Raw genomic sequence first — 24,067 nt, forward strand, 5'->3', positions numbered from 1 at the left:
ATGGTAAAGTCTATTTACCCTTGTTTTCTCTTTTCTCAGGTGCCATATATCAAGGGTATGAGCCAATCTTTTTCCAGTCGATTGGAAATCCATTTATTTTTAGGTGCATTGATGGCATCCTTATTGATGGGAACGACAAGGGGATCTCAAAATGTATTTACAGGTAACATATTCTTCTGGCAAAAGTTAGTAAAATGAAGATATTTACTTAACAAAGGGTACAAGTATGCCAAGCAAGATACTAAAATACAACCAAAAGGGTTTGACCCAGCCTAGGGCATGACCAACATGGCGGTGCATTACAGAGGCTCCTGGTCACAGATTCATGATCCAATGTAATCCTGTATAGTCTTTTTAGGGAGTGAGCCTGATCTACTTAATAAGCACCTGAGATGATGAGTTTGACTGTCTCCTTGAAAAGAAAGAACAGCATGTGAGGGAGAGCAGCCGCTGGAAGAGTGGCAACCTGGTCAATGTAAAGCTTTGCATGTGCTGAGGAAACAGCGGGGAGTGCAGCCTAGAAATCAGGGCTTTGATTGTAGGCGCCATGGTAAAATTTGAAAGGCCAAGAATCCCTGGCACTTGGGAGAATGGAGAGGCCCTGCCTTGCAGTGTAACACATACAGTGAAGAGAAGGAGCCACAGCCGATGACTTACGACAGACCGTGAGCACATGGGCTGCGTAGCATGCCTGACATGGTGAAAGTGCATCCATGTAAGGAAGAGCAGTCCCCTGGTAGGGGCTTCCAGGACAGACTAAAATGCAGCCCAGGAGGTTTGGGGTGAACAGGTCACCCCCCCTCCTCTCAGGGCAGTGAAGAGCGTGACAAAAGGAGTCTAGTGACGAGTGCAGGGCCTGAAAGAGTGGCAACACTAGCCTCGGGAAGGAACCCTGATACGATTTGGACCCTAACCTGGGCCGGGAACTCACAAAGCTATCTATCCATTCATATTTTGCCTCAAAGAGACAAAGATGGGGTGAGACAGAGGACCCAAGTGACAAGTATGCTTTTTAAGGTGCTCTACCGTACAGAGGATGACCATCTCCCAATCAGCCACTCATGGAACAGGGACAAGAGTCAATGCTGCAAATAAATTTAGCAGCGGTAAGGAACACCAGGACATTGCTGTAACAGAATATGGATACAGTGTCTACTGATTTCACCCTACTGAGAGGAGATTTCAATGAGGGCTACAGTAGAGAGGGTCTCACAGAAAACATACAAAAAAAGTGATTGAGTGCTGTGACCAAACTACTGTCTCTGTCTTCACTGTGGCAAGGGTGGAGTGTGTAGAGTGGAGTTCTACGCTCAACAATATTACGCATTGTGGAGTTTCCCGAGCATCGGAAGGTATAAGCCCTGAATTGTTTGTGGAAGTCTTGCTTCTTAAAAATCTGAAACAAAAAGGCCTGTCGACACTGTTCTCAGTAGAAAGGGTACACAGGAGTCAGGCCAACTGCTTAAACCCAGGAGGACCCCAAGGGCGATCATCGCACACATTTGTATTTACAGATAGGGATGCTATTCTCCAGGTGAGTAGAGATTGTGTACCAAAAATGGAGGGCTTCAAGATCCTTATGTTCCTCAACTTCATTCTTGACGTTCATTCTTGGCGTTCGATGCCACCACTCCTTGGAGGCATGACATGAGAATGTCAAAAGAGAGAGCACAGGTATGTGATGCTCTTCCCTGTGAGGCTGATTGTGAGAGCAGGGATGAAGACACTCCACTTCCTGTTCCTGGATGTGGGGCGGGACTTACATAAAGATAAGGCGGAGGCGTCTGTCTTGCAGCTGTCGTGTAAGAAGCCTTTTGAACAGTACTGTAGAGAGATAAGGTAGCGGGCTGGGAGAGCCAGCTGGCTTCCTTCCATAATATACTGAGCACATCTTATAGATGGTGGCCAAGATTGAAGATGCTTCATCCAGGGGCACGTCCTGAGAGGAGTCTTTCTGCTGGAGCGCAGGAATCAGTTTAAAATAAAATATTGATTTATCGTCATTCAGGCTAATTCCGGTACTATAGCGAGGCAATGGATCTTTGCCGTTGATTTAGAGAAGATCAAGAGCTGTACTTCACATAAATTATAATAACAATCACTAATCTATTTTCAGTTAGTGAAGAGAGATTTAGTAGGAGTCAAAGGGTTTTATCAATTCGATCACTTTAGTAATTTATCTTTTTTAAAGTCACAAGTTAAATCGTATTAATCTTCGTCATCAAATTAGAAGAGAAATCAGTAGTCCATATCTATATATATAAAAATGAAAGTATGTCTGTCTGTCTGTTTGTTTGTCCTTTATGCATTACTACACCATTCATCCGATCGCCATGAAACTTTGGGAATTTGTGGAGTACACTGCCGCGAAGGTTTCTGGCATACATTTGTTTTAAATATCGGCCCCACAGGGCCCTCATAATCTTTCGAATACTGATGTACGCACCAGACGGAAAAACAAAAAATTGTGTATCCACAAGCACTCGAATAAATAAATAGAATTAAAACACCATTCATCTGATCGACATGAAACTTTGGGAAGTTGTTGAGTACACTCCAGCGAAGGTTTCTGGCATAATTGTTTTTTAAATATCGACCCCCCAGGGCCCTCATAATCTTTCTAATACTGATCTACGCACAAGACGGAAAAACAAAAAATCGTGCATCCACAAGCCCCCGAATAAATAAATAGAATTAAAACACCATTCAATCAATCAATCAATCATAGCATTTGTATAGCGCGCTACTCATCCGGGAGGGTCTCAAGGCGCTGGGGGAGAGGGGACGTTACTGCGTGAACAGCCAGGTCTTGAGTTGCTTCCTGAAGAGAAGATGGTCCTGGGTCATCCACAGGTGGATGGGGAGGGAGTTCCAGGTCTTGGCTGCCAGGTAGGAGAAGGATCTTCCTCCGGCGGTGGCTCTGTGTATGCGTGGAATGGCGGCGAGGGCGAGGTTGGTCGATCGTAGCTGGCGGGTGGGCGCGTAGAAGGTCAGGCGGTCGTTGAGGTACTTGGGGCCCAGGTCATGGAGCGCCTTGTGTGCGTGGGTGAGGAGCCTGAACGTGATCCTCTTGCTGACGGGGAGCCAGTGCAGGTCTCTCAGGTGGCCGGAGATGTGGCTGCGTCAGGGGATGTCCAGGACGAGTCGTGCGGAGGCGTTCTGGATGCGTTGGAGCCTTTTCTGCAGTTTGGCTGTGGTTTCGGCGTAGAGGGTGTTCCCGTAGTCCAGTCGGCTGGTGACGAGTACCTGGGTGACGGTCTTCCTGGTCTCGGTGGGGATCCAGCGGAAGATCTTACGGAGCATACGCAGGGTGTTGAAGCACGATGAGGAGACGGCGTTGACTTGTCTAGTCATCGAGAGGGAAGAGTCCAGGATGAAGCCCAGGTTGCGTGCGTGGTCCGTTAGCTTGGGAGTGGTGCCGGGGGCCACCAGGAGTCGTCCCAGGCAGAGGGCAATGATCAAAGGATGAGGACTTCCATTCATCTGATCGCCTGGAAACTTTGTGAAGTTGTTTTTTTTTTTTTTTTTTTATTTTATCCTCATTTGCCTAGCCCTCCTCTTAATTAGCCTCCAACTGCCATGCGCGTATCGAATCAAAGTGCAAAGTTAACGCTGCACCAGAAAACGCGATTAGTGAGAATCGGCAGGAGATGACCCGAAGAGGAAAAAGGGGATGACTCCAAACTTGGTATTGATACCTGTTGAACCAGCCATAGAACCGAGAGGAGGGGCCTAGTTCTTGGAGTATTATGGCATAATCATTGGACCGGGGGAAAAAAAAAACCCGGTTACTGTCTCCACTGAGCCAAAAAGTTCCAGGAGGCCAGGTTACGTGCGGCGCATGATCTCAGCATGTCTGTTTTAGATGTTTCATACAGGGCCGACAACCAATTTGCATGTGTTGGTGCCGAGTTTTCTATCCAAACCTTACATATCTCTCTTCTTGCAAGTAATATTGCGTAGAACAGGAATGTCCTTGCATGACCCTTTATACTGTTATCCCATCCGAATATAATCAGTGGTAGTGTGATAGAAACCGAGATATTAAGAATGGAGTCCAAAGTCACTTTCACTTCATTCCAGAACTGTAATATACTAGGACATTCTTTAAACATATGGATATCCGAAGCCGCAATATAGTTACATTTATTGCATTTCTTCCCTGGGATGAATTTAGACAGATTTAAAGGGGTAAAATAAGCTCAGTGTATCGTAAAGAAATGGTTACGCCTAAGCCATGCAGGTTTAACACACTTATATAACAGGGTGCAGGATTTCTGCCAGATTTCGATTATTTGGACCCCAAGTTCTGTTCCCCACAGTTGTTCCGGGAGGATAAATTCTCCATCGATCTCTTCTAGCAGGTTCCAGTACCACTGCGAAACTTCTTTACCCCCTCCTGGTCGTTCTACCAGCATTTCTTCTATGATACTGCTCTTCCCAAGTGTTACCCCTGACCTAGTCAGTGCTTTGACCCAACTGTCCAGTTGTATAAACTTGTACCTTGAAAACTCTGAGCCCAGTTGTTCCCGTAACTCCTCCCAGGACCTCAGTGATTCGCCTACCAGCAAATCCCCCCAAGTTAATAATCCTCCATCTCTCAACGGGATTGCCAGCCTATCTTTCAGACAAAGCGGTAACCCGGGAAATTCCCAAATGGGTGCAAAATTTGAGAAATATGGCAGACCTAGTTTTTTCCTTATTTGTGACCAGGCCTTCGCCTGGGACATAAGAGTTTTTAACTTCACTTTTTTAAAGTACTTCTGGTCCCCGTATTTAAACATGAAACCATTTGTTGGTATAGCAGCACCAGTTAACATGGCTTTGAACATGACACCAATAGATGTGTTAGATGGGACTTTTAAAAGCATTCTGGAGTGGGACAGCTGAAAGGCCCAGGCATAATACTGCAAGTCAGGCAAAGACAATTCCCCCTTTTCCCTCCACCTCCTCAATTTCTTCCATGCCACTCTCGCCGATTTATAGTTCCAGACAAAGGAATTAAGTCTCTCTGACACTTCTCCAAGATTGCATTGTCGAATGCGAGAGGGATGGTATTAAAAATAAAAGTGAATTTGGGGAGGATAGACATCTTTATCAGACTTATTCTGCCGAGGATAGTCAGTGGAAGATTGGACCAAGATTTTAACAGTTTCCTACTCTCGTTGAACACTCTCTCAAGGTTAACTTGGGCGATTTTACCGACATCTTGTAGTACTCGGATACCAAGTATCGCATTGAGTTGGTTACATCCAGCTGTAAATCGGGGATATTCCATGCCATGATGTCGGTTTTACTTGGGTTGATCTCATATCCCGAGATGCGACCAAACTCTTCGGCTCTCTTAATTACCTCTGGGAGTGTAGTCTCCGAATCTGAGGTAAAAATCAAGATGTCGTCTGCATAGAGAGCTACCCGCCTTTCCCACTCCCCAAATCTGAAAGATGGAATAAGTGCTTCCCCTCTTAGAACTACTGCAAACGGTTCAATATACAAATTAAAAAGGAGGGGGGAAAGCGGGCAGCCTTGTCTAGTGCCTCTCGTGATTTTAAATGAGTCAGACAGTGTACCATTTATTAAGAGCCGTGCAGATGGTGAATTATACATAAGTGCTACAGTGCGGCAAAACTTCTCACCGAAGTTGAACTTCTTCAAGACATCACTAAGATAGGGCCAATTAACCCTGTCAAAGGCTTTGGCCGCATCTAAGGTGAGTGTTGCCAACGGAAGGGAAAAAGATGAGGCGATGTCTATTGCCCCCACAAGATCATACGTTAGATCGGATAACTGGCGACCTTTAATAAATCCCTTCTGGTCCTGATGTATAATTTCCCCCACTACTGAACCCAATCTAGATGATATAATGGACGCAAAAATCTTGTAATCGCTGTTCAGTAGTGATATTGGGCGATATGACCCACATAAAGTTGTGTCTTTGCCTGGTTTGGGGATCAGTACTATAGTGGCCTCACTCCAAGATCGAGGGGGGTCATGTCCCCCCCTCAAGATACCATTGAAGAGGGCCGTTAAAGTTGGAACAATTACATCTATCAAGGTGCGATATAATTTACCTGGAAGCCCATCAGGACCTGCAGCCTTACCATGTTTTAGTGACCTAATGACCTTCCTCACTTCTGCCTCGGAAATATCCATCTCAATCCCTTCACGCTGTGCGGATGAAAGGGACGGTAGAGATATCTGATTTAGCCATAGGTCCCTTGTATGTTGGTCGTCGAGGATATCTTCCCTATATATCTCCTCGCAGAACTCCCTAAAGGCTATACTGATTTCTTGATTAGATGTCCTAGCCCCGCTTTCTCCCTCAACATTGATTTCTCTTATATCGTTTTTGGCTTGATCAGCCTTAACCCTCCAGGCCAAAATCTTGCCCGCTGCTTCTCCAAACTCAAAATTAGAAATTTTGCTCGCCTTCCATCTCTTCGTTACTCTCTCTTGTAAAATATTTTCTAGTTGATTTTTCAAGTCAGCCATAATCTTTTGGTCTTGAGGTGAACCAATTGAGGCTCCAAGCCTCTGCTCAATCTTTCCTAGTTCTTGTTCGAGGTTTTTGATTTTCAATCTGTAGAATTTACCCAGGTGGGAGGATCTATTTGTTATACAACCTCTCAAGTATGCTTTTAAAGCCTCCCAAACCGTACCAAGGGAAGCTGAGCACAGATTTATATCCAAAAACATACTTGTTTCGCTCTTCAAATATGACACTTCCTCTAGATCTAATAAAATGGTGCGGTCAAATGACCAAGAAGGATGTTTGATTTGGGCAGGAAGTTTTAGAATAAATAAGAGAGCCGAATGATCCGATAGATGGGAGGGGATATAACTAATACTAGTTATAGAGTTTTGGAGGCAATAACTAAATAAAGCAAAATCAATTCCTGAGGTGTGTTTGTATTTTAAGTTTCTATAGAATATCCCTTGTTTATTGCCCGCTTTTTCTCTCCATAAATCTGCCAGGCCTATTTGTTCCATTATCCTCTTAAGGGAGATGTGGCTGCGTCGGGGGATGTCCAGGACGCGTCGTGCGGAGGCGTTCTGGATGCGTTGGAGCCTTTTCTGCAGTTTGGCTGTGGTTCCGGCGTAGAGGGTGTTCCCGTAGTCCAGTCGGCTGGTGACGAGTACCTGGGTGACGGTCTTCCTGGTCTCGGTGGGGATCCAGTGGAAGATCTTACGGAGCATACGCAGGGTGTTGAAGCACGATGAGGAGACGGCGTTGACTTGTCTAGTCATCGAGAGGGAAGAGTCCAGGATGAAGCCCAGGTTGCGTGCGTGGTCCGTTAGCTTGGGAGTGGTGCCCAGGGCCGGGGGCCACCAGGAGTCGTCCCAGGCGAAGGGCGATGATCCCAGGATGAGGACTTCCATTCATCTGATCGCCTGGAAACTTTGTGAAGTTGTTGAGTACACTCCCGCGAAGGTTTCTGGCATAAATCTTTTTTAAATATCGCCCACCCAGGGCCCTCATAAACTTTCGAATACTGATGTAGGCACCAGATGGAAAACCAAAAAATCGTGTATCCACAAGCACTCGAATAAATAAATAGAATTAAAACGACACTTTGAAATGTTTTCCATATTAAAATGAATACGTTTCAATAAAAATGACACAATGTAAATTGAATGTTATCATAACGAGTTTCCTTGAATTTCCTTTCTTCGGAGATCGCAGCAACGCACTACGGGTAAGCTGGTTATTCAATAAAAATCATAATAAATGCATTAAGCACATTCCATTAAGGAAGCAATCCTTATTCAAAGAATTGGTGGACACAGTGTCAGTCTGAGCCCATTAACCTCATGGCTGCTTCTGACGGCCAACGGCCGTCGCATGCACTACCTTTGTAGTGCTGCGCACATCCGTTGGCCGTCGCAGCCCCGCCCGCTCAATAGAACGTTCCGCACTAGCACGGAACGTTTGGCGCAGCTACGGGGTTAATCATGCCAGTTTGAGAGAGTAAGAAATAAAGCATAAAGCTTTGGCATCAAAAAGTCAGCTCGATAAGATCAATAATTATTCAAAGCTGAGCTTCCCATAAAGAGTTTAACAAACTCAGTAGAGTCTCCTAAGCAGTGTGAATTTGGGAAAATAAATGAATCAAGTCTCAAGCAATGAGTCTGGTGGAAAAAGTGTCTCTAAAATACTGTGTCTGGTCTAGGAACACACACTATTATAGACTAAACATGTTATCATTGTTGCAGCTAGTGGTTTTATTCCTTCTTGGCCACTGGATTCAAGATAGCCTGGCTGATGAGGATTATGAATCCGAAACCGGTCCCAGGATGCTTGTTTCCGGTCCAGGGGAGACATGGCTTGGCAGTTCGGGCTGGACTGTTCCCATGAGGCACAGGGTCAGACTGATTTGCATATGGCCATGTCTGAACTGGGGTGGCTGAGTGGGCTAAAGAATGGTGATGGATTAAGCCCAGATCAGTTGACTGGGGGTGAGTGTTTGATTTGCTCAAACGCTCCGTCCATCATCCCCTTTTGTATCGCTTTGTTCGCCCTAAGTGTGGCAGGGTATGCTCAGACGTGAGTCCCTTGCTCACTTGGCCACTGGATTCAAGATAGCCTGGCTGATGAGGATTATGAATCCGAAACCGGTCCCAGGATGTTTGTTTCCGGTCCAGGGGAGACATGGCTTGGCAGTTCGGGCTGGACTGTTCCCATGAGGCACAGGGTCAGACTGATTTGCCTATGGCCATGTCTGAACTGGGGTGGCTGAGTGGGCTAAAGAATGGTGATGGATTAAGCCCAGATCAGTTGACTAGGGGTGAGTGTTTGATTTGCTCAAACGCTCCGTCCATCCCCTTTTGTATCGCTTTGTTCGCCCTAAGTGTGGTAGGGTATGCTCAGACGTGAGTCCCTTGCTCACTTGGCCACTGGATTCAAGATAGCCTGGCTGATGAGGATTATGAATCCGAAACCGGTCCCAGGATGCTTGTTTCCGGTCCAGGGGAGACATGGCTTGGCAGTTCGGGCTGGACTGTTCCCATGAGGCACAGGGTCAGACTGATTTGCATATGGCCATGTCTGAACTGGGGTGGCTGAGTGGGCTAAAGAATGGTGATGGATTAAGCCCAGATCAGTTGACTGGGGGTGAGTGTTTGATTTGCTCAAACGCTCCGTCCATCATCCCCTTTTGTATCGCTTTGTTCGCCCTAAGTGTGGCAGGGTATGCTCAGACGTGAGTCCCTTGCTCACTTGGCCACTGGATTCAAGATAGCCTGGCTGATGAGAATTATGAATCCGAAACCGGTCCCAGGATGCTTGTTTCCGGTCCAGGGGAGACATGGCTTGGCAGTTCGGGCTGGACTGTTCCCATGAGGCACAGGGTCAGACTTATTTGCATATGGCCATGTCTGAACTGGGGTGGCTGAGTGGGCTAAAGCATGGTGATGGATTAAGCCCAGATCAGTTGACTGGGGGTGAGTGTTTGATTTGCTCAAACGCTCCGTCCATCATCCCCTTTTGTATCGCTTTGTTCGCCCTAAGTGTGGCAGGGTATGCTCAGACGTGAGTCCCTTGCTCACTTGGCCACTGGATTCAAGATAGCCTGGCTGATGAAGATTATGAATCCGAAACCGGTCCCAGGATGCTTGTTTCCAGTCCAGGGGAGACATGGCTTGGCAGTTCGGGCTGGACTGTTCCCATGAGGCACAGGGTCAGACTGATTTGCATATGGCCATGTCTGAACTGGGGTGGCTGAGTGGGCTAAAGAATGGTGATGGATTAAGCCCAGATCAGTTGACTGGGGGTGAGTGTTTGATTTGCTCAAACGCTCCGTCTATCATCCCCTTTTGTATCACTTTGTTCGCCCTAAGTGTGGCAGGGTATGCTCAGACGTGAGTCCCTTGCTCACTTGGCCACTGGATTCAAGATAGCCTGGCTGATGAGGATTATGAATCCGAAACCGGTCCCAGGATGCCTGTTTCCGGTCCAGGGGAGACATGGCTTGGCAGTTCGGGCTGGACTGTTCCCATGAGGCACAGGGTCAGACTGATTTGCATATGGCCATGTCTGAACTGGGGTGGCTGAGTGGGCTAAAGAATGGTGATGGATTAAGCCCAGATCAGTTGACTGGGGGTGAGTGTTTCATTTGCTCAAACGCTCCGTCCATCATCCCCTTTTGTATCGCTTTGTTCGCCCTAAGTGTGGCAGGGTATGCTCAGACGTGAGTCCCTTGCTCACTTGGCCACTGGATTCAAGATAGCCTGGCTGATGAGGATTATGAATCCGAAACCGGTCCCAGGATGCTTGTTTCCGGTCCAGGGGAGACATGGCTTGGCAGTTCGGGCTGGACTGTTCCCATGAGGCACAGGGTCAGACTGATTTGCATATGGCCATGTCTGAACTGGGGTGGCTGAGTGGGCTAAAGAATGGTGATGGATTAAACCCAGATCAGTTGACTGGGGGTGAGTGTTTGATTTGCTCAAACGCTCCGTCCATCATCCCCTTTTGTATCGCTTTGTTCGCCCTAAGTGTGGCAGGGTATGCTCAGACGTGAGTCCCTTGCTCACTTGGCCACTGGATTCAAGATAGCCAGGCTGATGAGGATTATGAATCCGAAACCGGTCCCAGGATGCTTGTTTCCGGTCCAGGGGAGACATGGCTTGGCAGTTCGAGCTGGACTGTTCGCATGAGGCACAGGGTCAGACTGATTTGCATATGGCCATGTCTGAACTGGGGTGGCTGAGTGGGCTAAAGAATGGTGATGGATTAAGCCCAGATCAGTTGATTGGGGGTGAGTGTTTGATTTGCTCAAACGCTCCGTCCATCATCCCCTTTTGTATCGCTTTATTCCTTCTTTAGTCAGCCAATCATCTTTCAATGCTCTTATGGGAACAGGATCATTCCTCGTCTTTTCACAGAAAACACAATGGCTCCTCATAGCCGCTTTCATGACGCTTATTCCTTATCTATTATTATTATATATTTATTAACAGCGATCATTGTGTAAGATGAAACATATGCACAACCTTTAAGCAACTATTATTTATTATAATAATGTTGTTCATGTAAAGGTCAAGAAATAAACATTTTATGCACAATAGTCATATTCTAGGCATGTCAGCTTGTCAGGCAACGTTGCTTCAGTTATTTGAGGCCTCGTACGAGTAAATACTGTTGACTGCCACAATTTTTGCATTTAAAGGCATTTTCTTTTTCATTCAATACCTACACGTTAATTCTGCACCTTATTATAAATGTTATTAACAACATGCACCCTCAGCACTCTACAAGATATAGTATTAGCATAAAGTAATGACATGTTTGTTGGGGAGACAGGCCCCTTGTGCATTTTGAGCAGGTGATTACAGGCCCCTGTGTTTGTTGGGAGTGGGGGAAGGGAGTTGTGTTTTGCAGTTTGTTTTGAGATTCAGAAACATTAAGAGGCTGCAAGGAGGTTATCTGTTGGAGCCTTGAGAAAGAGGAACTATTTGGCAATAGATAAGAACATTAGAGATAAATGCTCACTGGGAATGCTAATTGATTCGGATGTAAAATCAAAAGGAGAGTGACCTCTAAGGCGTTGGTTCAATCTTGCCCACACCTTGCACTTCTGCAAGAAATGCGTCTGGTTGGTACTACCGCTAACGTTATAGAGCGGTAGAAACAGCCCTTACTAGTTCATGCCGGCTGTGCCTCAGACTCCAGGAGAGTGGCAATTTGTCTTAGAAATCCAATCTACTTTATTCTGCTGAACTGCTGGGTGGACCCTGAAGGGTGCTTTCTGCAGTGGTTGCTATCACTATATTTACCCCCAGCACTACAGATGAAACTTTGGAGACATGGTTTAGGATGCAACTAAACCTTCAGGTGGCTGTGCTGTTTGTGGGAGGAGATTTCAGTCTAGTGATGGTTAATACATATGACAGACTGGTGAGCATGAAAGGACTAGGGGACATGGAAATCAAACTAGGAAGACTTTGCCTCGTCACTGGGAATATCTGGCTTATGGCGGAGAGCAGTGTACATGGAGATATTAGCCAGTACTCCTTCCACTTGAGGGCACCTGGTACGTTCTCGAGACTGGGCTATATTTTTTAATATATATTCATATATGATGAGATTTGGCAAGACTGGTGAGGCCGTATGCATGAGAGGGTGTGACCAAAGCGTATATCAGTTGTGAAAGTAGTTCAGAAATGGACACTCGGACAGAGATCTTCAAGCTATGGGGTGGGCCTCTCTGGCGGGCCATAATTGAGCCCATGGGGAGAGGGGGGGGCCCTTGGCCAAGAAGTGCTTGTGAGCAGCTCGGTAATGTTTATATCGTAACGTCTTTTATCCCTCTTGTCCTAGCTGGGAGCAGGTATCAACGTTTTTTTCTGATATAGGATCACACTATGGATACTTATACACTTTTAGGACGACCTTGCTGCCAACAGAATCTTGGCAATCTGCATTTTAAACGGGATAACAGAACATAACTGCAATGATCGATTTGTAAAATCTGTTAAGAGCTCCCAGTTCTGTGAGAAATATGTTTGTTGTTCTAGGGGGCCCAATCATTTTTTTAGTTGTTTTGTTTTTTTACACGGGACATGGCATTAAAAAGTTTGAAGCCCATTGTTTTAGGCCCATATTGTAGGGATCGTGGTCAGATGACACATGCCTAAACTGTTTTATGGTAATGGGTTGATGGTGGCCAAGAGAGATGTGAGAGGACTGTAGGAAGCCAGACTCCTTGGAGCTTGAAGTGTCACAAGGAAAGTTGTACTAGTGTGCGATTGACAAAAAAAGTGATACATGAAGGACGGATTGACCTCCAGAAAATTTGAAAAAAAGCAGGCGACGCGGAAGAGGGACTCATATTATGAACAGTGTGAAGATGTAATGGAGGAGGACTTGTACACCAATGAAGGCAGTGAAAGAGGTACAAATATGTAAGGATGCCTGGAAAATTTACAAGACAAACTAACAGGAATACAATGATATTGGATTCTAGTATGACATACTTTTCTCTTGTAACAATTTTTTTTTTTTTTTAAATGCAACAGAGGATTGTTTCTTTTGGAAAACAAGTAAATTGCCACCTCTGCTTCTGTTTTTGTAAGTAGTGTACGTCATGTATGTTATAAGGTCTAACATGACTGCACACCTGTCTTTGAAACCTGTTGTTTACCCTATGCATAGAGCTTTAGGTGAGCTTCCTTCAGTCTTTGACTTGTTTGGTTCAGCCATTTGTTTGAGGCAGTATCAATCACATCTTGGATCACCCATATGACTATTAAAATTCTCAATTAATGCTGTTTGTTGCATGATTCTGCCTCCTGGGAATCGGTTACATTGCTATGCATGTGGGACTATTTCACATCTAAAAGGTACGTACCTTCAATTATCACGCTTTGTCACTTTCATTTTCTTAATCTAATTTCATCCATAATATACAAAAACAATCCTTTTGTGTTCTTTTTTTTCTCTGCAAAATACATTTGTTCAATTTACTGCAAAACAGATGAATTGGTAGGGTAGGCAAAGGAAACATTCCTCTGCAATTTCAGCTTCCGGCATTTTAGGACTAGGTAATTGGTGTTAGGATTGCCAGTTCTTGCTTTATGTAGAGGCTGTTATTATAGACGCAGTGCTGGAAGGCTCGATACAATCTTCTCCTCTTTGACAGTTTGTGTCCACTGTCCTATTTAGTACTCTGCTATTGAACTATTAATGTGTAATATTGGGTCAGACTGAGCTCTAATCCTGTACCACGTGAAAAACAAGCACCAATTATTTATTTTGCAATACCTTAATTGTCAGATCAACCTTATGGCCCAAGGCCACTGTAGGGGTAGTTATGAAGACCATCTTGGAAGGAGTAATCTGAAAAGAATGCATATCTTATGCCTAGAGCACCAATAATTCTATAGCATATTATTGTCATTTCTTCGGGGCATGTGTAGCAAAAATGCTTTTGCGTGACTTCAGGTAATTCAGCCTTGGAGACCTTGTTGCTGATCTGTGAAAGCCATGGCGCTCTTTTGTGGAGTCTCCATTTTCCAAAGTAATCCCTTCCCAGGCAATAACAGTGGTTACTGATACTGGCGGACCGTACCCCACTCTCTGGTGAATGTTTCTTTTAAAACTGAAGAACCTCATTTATGAAAACGCATGATCCTTTGCTTTACTTTAACGCATGTGTTCAGTATCAATAACATGGTATCTTCACGGAGTGTGGGCACCACGTGGCACAACAGTAGAGTACCGTCGCCCAGTTCTGCAGTCAAAGGCTACATTCATGCCCCTTCCACTTTGTTAAGTGGCAGAGTGCTTTCATTACAATAGGTCCTGCTTGACTTGACATGCACTCTACTTTCAGAAATTGGCTTTTGATTACAATACCTGAAATAACCTTAATTGAAGAGCATTCTTGGGAATTTAAACCAAGAAGAACTTAGAGGTGATCAATGGATTCTAAGGGCTTGTTTTAAAGTTCGGCACATGCAAGACATCTGCTAAAAGTGGCGGATATTTCTGGAGATGTGGGACTTCCGCCGCTGAGACTTAAAATTGTTGACAGAGCCTGACTATTTCTCTGGGGAGGATATGCTTTATTGTAATACCTTCATAAAAAAATTACCATTTTTCTTTCAACCTACTCTGATTGTTTACCTCCCTTTTTTTTTTTTCTTCTTATTTATCTTCTTTTTATTAACAACAAATCAACAAAAATACACATCAGGTGACTTACTCATAGATCTTTCAAATTACTTCATGACTTTCCATACATCCAAAATATTATACAGTAATAACAGGTAGCGGATCAAGGGGACTTGTGCGTCGGCGTCCTCATGCCCCGCCGGTGCCGCGCAGACATCCCCCCTATAGTGGTTCCATGCTCCCCACAACTTACCCCATTTCCCGGGACACCCCGTAGCAGAATAAACAGACCTCTCTCTAAACATGCACCAGTCTAAAGCCTCTTTCCATTTCTCGATCCGGGGCAGCTGACTGACTCCCCACAGTTGAGCAATATTGCGCTTCGCTATCATAAACGCTACTGTTGCCCTTTGCTTTTTGTATGAGTTTAAGTCTGTGGGTTCCCAAACGTTTAGGATACATCTACAGGCCTCCGGCTGCAGGTCTGTCCCCAGGACCTCCTGCAGCGTACGGTGCACATCCCCCAGTAGACTTACATCTCTCGACAGTGCCACAATATGTGTACGAATGTCCCCAGCTCCCCACAGCCCCTCCTGCACTCTCCATTTTCCGAGTGTCCCATATGTACCAAGACGGATCGCGTAACGTATGACCTGTGTAGTATCTCGAGCTGCACCAGCCTCAACCTCATCTGAATTGCCACCACCCGCGGGGAGGAAACCGCTTCTCGCCAATCCTCGTCATCTAGCTCAAGACCATCGTCGTTCCAGTGCTGTCTCACCGTGACCAATGGATCCTCCATGTTATTGATGAGCTTCTTATAGATCAGAGAGATAGTTTTCTCTGGGAGATGCCCATCTAACACTATCTTCAAAGGAAGAGGCCTCCGGAAGCGTCGTACCCCTGGGGATATGCACGCGCAGCGCATGACGAACCTGGAGGTATCGGAAATATTCGCCATTGGTAGTGCTGCTTAATGGGAATTGAATGTATGTACCATCCCCTCCCCACCTATATCTTTTATGTGTGTAATCCCTATCATATCCCATTTATCAAATCCCTTGGATTTCCACAGACTCCCCAGCCTCTCCGAGTTCCATAGTGGGGTGGCGAGCGTGAGACTCCCCTCCCATTTGAGGTGTCCATTCGCTGCATGCCACACCTGAACTGCGTGTGCCGTAGGCCCTGTGAGCGGGAATCTGCGGGGCCCGGCATACAGTGCCCTAGTATAGTCACCCCTGGGTAACTGCCAATGGTCCATGGCATATCCGGGATCGTTTGGGGTCAGTAGACCCCATGGTTTACCGCCACCAATTGGAAGGCCCAAAAATGTTTCCTTAGGTACGGCAGTCTGATCCCCCCCATCATACCAAGGAAGGGTAAGTTTAGAGAAAGCTATACAGGTTTTCTCCACCCAAAGTAGCTGTCTCTGGAGAGACTCTATTTCCCTGAAATAGGACGCAGGAATCGGATCCATAGCGTTCTGTAACGCGTACAGAAACTGGGGCCGAGCCAACATTTTAAAAAGCACTGCCCTGCCCATCAGGGAAAGCGGGAGAGCCTTCCATCGCGTCACATCTTCTCTGAGGCGCTTCAGGGGGGGGGGGGGGGGGGGGGAACCATATTATTGGCAGAGAGGACCTGCGGGTCTAGCGTGATATAAATGCCGAGATATCGGAATCCTGCAGGAGCCACCTGTATCGGGCAGGTATCCGGCACGACTGGCGGGTTGCTCGTAAGGACATAGAGCACCGATTTGGACCAGTTGATCGCAAATCCAGAATACCTCCCAAAAATAGCCAGCACAACTAAAAAACAAATTAGAGAGCCCCTCGGGTTAGTTAGGTAAAGCAGAATATCATCAGCATAGAGTGAGATTTTATCCTCCCATTCGAGTGTCCATCTCATGCCGCGTATCGAGATGTCTTGTCGGACCCACGCCGACAATGCCTCCAAGGCCAGGGAGAAGATTAGCGGAGACAGGGGACATCCCTGTCTGGTGCCCCTACTCAATTGGAAGTCAGGGGACTTGCAGTTGTTAACTACAACCCAGCCTATCGGAGCCGAATACTGCAGGCGTACCCAACCCATGAATTCTGGGCCAAACCCCAGCTTGTCCAGCACCGCAAAAAGGTATGGCCACTCAACTCTGTCAAATGCCATAGTGGCATCCAATGACACACGTGGTGCCAGTTCCTGAATCGTCGTGGTCCGTCCCAGGACCCCGTGCAACCGCCGCAGATTGAGGGCCGTATTCCTGTGTGGCATAAAGCCCGATTGATCCGGATGCACCAAGGTGGTAATGACTTTGTCCAGTATCGTCGCCAGAAGTTTTGCCAGTACCTTAGGCTCCATGTTAAGCAGCGAGATAGGCCTATAAGATGAACAGCATGTCTTAGGCTTGCCCTCCTCGTGAATAACTACTATATTGGCTACCCACTGATCATATGGGAGTTGTCCCCTGTCCTTACTTTCTACGAACATAGAACGGAGAAATGGAGCAACCTTGTTAGAGTTAAGTTTGCAAAACTCCACAGGAATGCCGTTTGGGCCTGCGGCCTTCCCGGATCGCACTCCTCTGATGGCTTGCGCCATTTCGTCATCCGTGAGTGGGGAGTCTAAGTATTCCCGATTGTCATCCGAGAACCTGGGCAGTTGAATATCTCTGATCATCCCTATATTGTCTGCCTCCGTATATACACCTGTCTTACTATACACCCCACCATAGTAATCTGCAAACACTGCAGCAATGGCCTGCGGGTCCGTGATAGAGCCGGAGTCTTCTCCCTGCATCTCCGGGACCAACCTCAACGCTCACTCTCTCCTTTTTAGCCATGCTATGAGCCTGCCTTGTCTCCATGTTCATATATCCTGCTCTGGATCTCTCCACATTGCGCCTTAGCTCTGTCTCTAGCAAGATCGCCAAATTTGGCCTGGCGCAAACGAAGACGGTGAAGACCCTCAGGTGTCACCGTTTGCCATCCCTCTTTTTCAAGTCGTATCACTTCCTCCTCTGCCTTCCCCAAGTCTGCCTGCCTTTCCTTCTTTTTCCCGGCGATTAGAGATACAGCTTCACCCCGGATAATCGTTTTATATGCCTCCCACAGAGTCAGCGCCGAGTCTACCGTACCCCGATTCTCCTGAAAATACCCGTCTGTGGCCTGAACTATTCCTTTCCTTGTGTTAGGGTCTCTCAAGTGCCATGAGTTGATGGGAGCTATCCTACCCGCAGCGACCTGGTCGAAGTCCGTCCGGAGCCAGACTGGGGAGTGGTCCGAGATGCCCCAGCCAAGATGTCTCACATCCCGAAGGGCGTGCGCCTGAGCGGCCGGGACAAGAATATAGTCTATTCTGGAAAGGCTTTGGTGCGCACAGGACACGTGTGTATACTGCACACAGACCGGGTTTCGCAGCCGCCAGCTATCCACCAAACCCATTATATCCATATATTCGGGAAGCCACCTCTTCGCCAGTCTCAGCGTTATGGCAGGGTGTCTATCTAAGGCACCGTCATCCACTGCATTGAAATCGCCTCCCAGCGCCAATATGCCCACGGGCAGTGTCAGAAAAATGGAGCCCAGGTCATGAAATGTGTCTGACTGTAGACCGGGTGGAACATATATAGAAACTAAGGTGGCAGTCTTCCCCTCCCACTGACCCGATTTTCCGACATATCTACCCCTCTGGTCGGACCATGTGGCTTGCATTATCAGGGAAAATGTGTTTTTCACCAGTATGCCGACTCCCCTCGACCCCGTAGTGAATCCTGCGTGTGCCACTAGCTTGCAGCCCCCTTTATGCAGGGCCATGCACCTGTTGCCTATGAGATGCGTCTCTTACAGGAGCACCACATTTGGAGAGTGTTATCTAATAAACTGACTGACCATCCCCCTCTTTATTTTGTCACCCAAGCCATTCACATTCCAGCTGAGCACACTTATCCCCGATCCCAGTCTAGGTGTCGCCATTAAACCGGTACAGATAAGTCACTGGCACCCCGATGTCTCCTGATGTGCAAACATAAACTACATACAATCCCACTAACAAAGAGGTCCCTGGAGACAGGAACCCCACTAATTCCGGATCTCTCCACCCCTGCATATGGCGTCCGCCCATCCCCAACTAGCAATGTGCCTGTCGCCCCACACTCTAAACCTACTGATTAACTAAAGGTAGTAATGAGGAAGGAGACCGGTGTCCCAACTTCGCCACCCGTTAGGTCACTGCATTCCTCCGAGGGTGTCCCTGAAGGGAGTGTAGGGGTGCCAGGGGACACTCTCCTTCTCTCGTCCCCAAGTTAGTCCTCAGGCATGGGCGGCCCGGCGCACCAGCGATCATCAAGAAGGGGGCGGACCGACCACTTCCGGTCCGCTTCCCCGATGTTTATCAATTACGCCTGGGCCACTGGGGCACATCAGTCCTGTGCTTCGGCGCCCCGGAGACCCAAGAACCGCTGTGCCGATAACTCCGACCCCCGGTGCTGCAGAGGGGCCGGAGTTGCTGCCGGGGGCTCTGCCTCCACTCCGCTGACCGGCGATGCGACTTAGGACCAGGATGCAACGCAGGATAGTTAGTCTGTGGGACGGGTGTTACAGAGCCGAGGACTTACGCGGCCATCTCAACTGGTGCGTGGCTCCTCCTGACCTAACTTTTTTTTAATGGTGTACTCGTCCCCATTTAATTTTGTTTAATTGCGCTTTATTTGAAATCTTACATACTGAGGAACAGAACATTTAGGATTGGTTACATATCAAGGATAGGACAAATTAATTGTTCATACTGTCCGGAATGATTGTTTTCCTGACTTATGCTTAACTCTAACATAATGCCTTCTTCCAATCCAACTCGAAATGTTGGACTGGCCTGTAGTGTTTTACCTTCCACACATTTCTTGTGATCCATTAAAATGTTCCTTTCAAAATTAGTTCTGCCTACATTTCTTGGAGTAATATGCCACCGAGCCCACCACATTGCGCGACCTTGGTCTTTAACATTTTTGAGTAGCATGACTATCAAAAATATGGAATTTTGGAGGGAGTGGTCAAAATATTTTATGTGGGGGTCTCTATGTAAAACACGTTTGAAGACTACCACTTTATCCCCTCGTCTATTTCATGGTCTCTGTGTCTTTTCTGGGACTGAGCAGCCAATAGGGGTTGACAAGTGACCCCTACATGACCAGCAGACATGAACAGTGTCCGGTTTGGAAGCTATGCTATTTACTATGTTGTGCATCAGTCTTTCAATCAAGTGGTCGGTATGCACTGTAAATGCTATCAGATAGTTGCTTAGTGCTACATTGTCATTAGTGAGGCCTCACAGTGCTTTGGGGTTCAGGTACCATCATCTCCAGCTCTCGAGGATTTTGTCACAGACCAGACTCTCTTTTTTCTTTGATTAGTTGAATAAGTATCTTCTTGAATAGCATCAATGTAACTCAGTGAAGAGCCAAGCTTTCAAACTTTGTTGATGTTTGAATCACCAACTAGTTACTTTGTTTCATAATGTCTTTCAGATCATGCAGTAGAAGAGACCAGCTTGGTCCTTTTAAACTAAGCGATGTCTCCTGGCTTACTCCATTTCACCAGAATCCCCTAGATGTGGGGCAATATGTCAACAACTGTTCAAATGGTACGTTGTTTACATTTTATTAGCAGAAAAATATTTGGAGCCAAAGCACAGATGTTTAGCAAAAATGAATACAAATGAATTGCAACTCTCCATGTAAAAATGAATTAAAATATCAGCCCAAATGCCTATTTCGTAAATCGTTTCCTTTTGCAAAAAATGTCAGACATTTATTATGTTTCCTCCACCAGTGGCTAAAAATGATATAAAAATTCAAATATAAATATAATGCATTTACAACTATTTTCCATGGGTGGAGAAGATACAGGCAAAACATTCTCCTTCACTTTAATTTTATCATTTTTGTTTGAGTGCAATGATGGGCTTAGGGGTTTAGGGGCTTAGGGGCTCTCTTGGGGAGAGGGGTTGGCCTAACGGCTAAGGCGCTCGACCTGGGGATCTGGGTTCGAGTCTCGGTAACGACGCCAAAAACCCCCTGTGATTCTGGGCAAATCACTTAATCTCCCCGTGCCTAAAAATGAAAGTGTCCTCATGTAACGTAACTGGTGCTATGTAAAGCGCTCTGATAACTGATTCGGTTCGGTTCTAGTTCGCGCTATATAAAACTCTGCAAAAAAAAAAAAAACAGTTTTTGAACTATGTAATTTTTGTGCCTGATCTGTTCTTGCTTTGCTTTCCTATTACCTGGTGTCAAAGGTACACAGCAATATTACGATGCCCTTACAACCAGGAAAGGAATCTCCTCCTATTTAGGATGTTTGGAGGTATTATAGAAGATTCGTCCTCTCCCTAATGCACTTGCTTCAAAAGAAAAACTCTTATCAAGTTAAATAAGGCCCCAAAGAAGAAGATACTTCCAAGATCTCAAACAAGCTATCTGTGAATCTACAAGTCTTTAACATTCCAATTTTTAAATCCCTTTCATTCTACAAACAGATGCTTGAGATAAGGGACTGGGGAGCTTTTCTCTCTGAATACCATGAGTGAGTAGACTATCCTATTCTGTACATGAGTACAAAGTTACTGCTTAGAGAGAAACCGTATGGTAGCTAAGAAAACAAACGCCTCATAGTAAAATGGGCTTTAGAAACTCATAGATTTTACACATTGGACCGGTCTTTTATTGTGGCTACAGATCCTGATCCATGAGTGTGGTTAGGCAAACATAAATACACTAACCCTTGAGCACTGAGATGGTTTCTCTCACTTCACACCTATACATCCATGCTATTACTTAGGAAGTGCAAAATGTAAACGTTTATGGACTTTCTGTCTAGGGTGAATACTATGGCCATATGTGCCATGTACTCGGGTTAGCTTAGGAGAATGGGCTGTCACCCAATCAAAAAAGCTTCATTCAATTTTGTGCTAAAATCATAAAAGCTTACAAACACAATACACTATATAATTAAAAAAAGAAAAACAAGAATACTTAATAAATGTACGAATCAAAATAACACAGGAATATATCAATTCATCTTGGCATGAAAGCGTCAATGCAAATATACAAAGATTACCTATAGTTAATCACTGACCATAGATAAGTTGACATAATGCAGCAAATAGAAAGCATAGCATAAGCAGGATGGTATTGTACAAATGTCTGTTCTCACAGACTGGGTAATATTATGCTCTTCCTCAAGTCTTTAAAAACTGTACTGAAAAAGACAATATGCATGGTAGTTTGTTCTGACAAATTGTCACAAGGGCATTTAGATAGTGTCTTAGATCAATCGTTTACAGTGGAAGCTTGTCAACTGATGGAATATATCCAGTCTTAAATGACTTAAAACCAACCTGTGCCTAGCATTGAGCACACATTTAAGATATGGTTGCATGTCATAAGTAACCAGCATCATTTGATGTTTAAGAACACTTGGTTTTGAAAGTTCTGTGGTCAGTCTAAGATGCTCAAGCAAGGATAAGCAGGCCTTTTTTAAATCTTTTCGACTAGTATGCTCCAATGTATTTGGGGAATTAAAATATTCTGGGTTTCCCTAGTCAAGACAGAACTTTTTAATGTAGTTTTGCCAAGCAATTTGTGAAAAAAGATGATTTAAAACATTCCCTGATTACCTCAGGATTAAGTGTAGTATTGTCAGAGGTCCAGATCTTATACCAGAGAAGGACTGGCTGAATTCTGGCTCTAGCTGTTAAAAAAAGAACCCCCCAGCTTTGAGTGGCAGACAAATGAGGAACAGCTCTGAGGTACTGACAGTAGATTCCTAAAAAGGAATTTTCCACCAGATCAGGGGTTGGCTATCGCTGTATCCCCAGACTCCCACCCCATATAAGATGCTCGACAAACACTTGCTGCTTGCCAAGATTTACAAAAGGGGGTGGTGATGGACGGAGCATCTGAATCAATCAAACACTCACACCCAGTCAAAAGATCTGGGTTTAATCCATCACAGTTCTTTAGCCCACTCTGCCACCCCAGTTCAGACATGGCTATATGCAAATCAGTCTGACCCTGTGCCTCATGGGAACAGTCCAGCCCGAACTGCCAAGCCATGTCTTCCCTGGACAGGAAACAAGCTTCCGAGGACCGGTTTCTGGCATTCCAGCCGTCTTCAGCCCGGCTTGCTTGAATCCAGTGGCAAAGTGAGCAAGGGACTCACGTCTGAGCATACCCTGCCACACTTATGGCGGCCAAAAGCGGTACAAAAGGGGGTGGTGATGGACGGAGCATCTGAATCAATCAAACACTCACACCCAGTCAAAAGATCTGGGTTTAATCCATCACCGTTCTTTAGCCCACTCTGCCACCCCAGTTCAGACATGGCTATATGCAAATCAGTCTGACCCTGTGCCTCATGGGAACAGTCCAGCCCGAACTGCCAAGCCATGTCTTCCCTGGACCGGAAACAAGCTTCCGAGGACCGGTTTCTGGCATTCCAGCCGTCTTCAGCCCGGCTTGCTTGAATCCAGTGGCAAAGTGAGCAAGGGACTCACGTCTGAGCATACCCTGCCATAAAGAATGGTGATGGATTAAACCCAGATCAGTTGACTGGGGGTGAGTGTTTGATTTACTCAAACGCTCCGTCCATCATCCCCTTTTGTATCGCTTTGTTCGCCCTAAGTGTGGCAGGGTCTGCTCAGACGTGAGTCCCTTGCTCACTTGGCCACTGGATTCAAGATAGCCTGGCTGATGAGGATTATGAATCCGAAACCGGTCCCAGGATGCTTGTTTCCGGTCCATGGAAGACACGGCTTGGCAGTTCGGGCTGGACTGTTCCCATGAGGCACAGGGTCAGACTGATTTGCATATAGCCATGTCTGAAATGGGGTGGCTGAGTGGGACTATTTAACACACACTAAAACACTGTGCTATCTTTGTTAAGGCTAGCTTCGAGGAGCGACTCCCATGCTTCATCCTTTAAATCGTTTTTCCTCCTCGTCACAGCTAATCTATATTCGGGTTTACGTGCCTGCACTTCCTGTATACACCTTGGTGTTTTATAAAGGGCTTCCTTAAGGCGTTTGTGAGCCTTGGTACAGATGGAATCAAGCTAACCTTGTCGATCCCAAGTAGTCTGTTCTCTTCTAGCAGATAAACCTTCCTTTAACCCCTATGTTATAGTAAGGAAGGCCTTCAAAATATCGTTGGGGCTAACTGTATCATCCAGGCATGTTTCAAAAGCTGTTCTGCATGTGGAAACCAATCTTTTCAAGAAATATTGGAGTTGATCTGTTACCAACGTAGTGTAAGACCATTTCGTGGGCCATTCTCTATATTAACGACTAGACATGGTGTAACAGACCTTGCTCGATTAATCAAGATCAAGAACTACACTTTGTGGCTAGTGATCACTCAGAGCTACTTACTGTGTGTGGTAAAGTTGGATACCAATGAAGAGTGCC

The 24,067-nt window shown here is 45.9% G+C and overlaps 1 protein-coding gene across 3 annotated transcripts in view; it reads left to right on the forward strand.

Moving 5' to 3' along the window:
- SETD9 (SET domain containing 9) overlaps positions 1 to 24,067 on the forward strand; it is an 88,858-nt gene that overhangs the window by 46,939 nt on the left and 17,852 nt on the right. For all 3 annotated transcript variants that reach the window (XM_078675112.1, XM_078675113.1, XM_078675111.1), the window contains exons 3-4: positions 40 to 163; positions 20,130 to 20,245. In XM_078675112.1, coding sequence (XP_078531238.1) covers positions 40 to 163; positions 20,130 to 20,245 — 240 coding nt within the window. The remainder of the gene's footprint in view (positions 1 to 39; positions 164 to 20,129; positions 20,246 to 24,067) is intronic.

Source organism: Lissotriton helveticus, chromosome 2_1 (genome assembly GCF_964261635.1).
Source record: "Lissotriton helveticus chromosome 2_1, aLisHel1.1, whole genome shotgun sequence".
NCBI classification, from domain to species: Eukaryota; Metazoa; Chordata; class Amphibia; order Caudata; family Salamandridae; genus Lissotriton; species Lissotriton helveticus.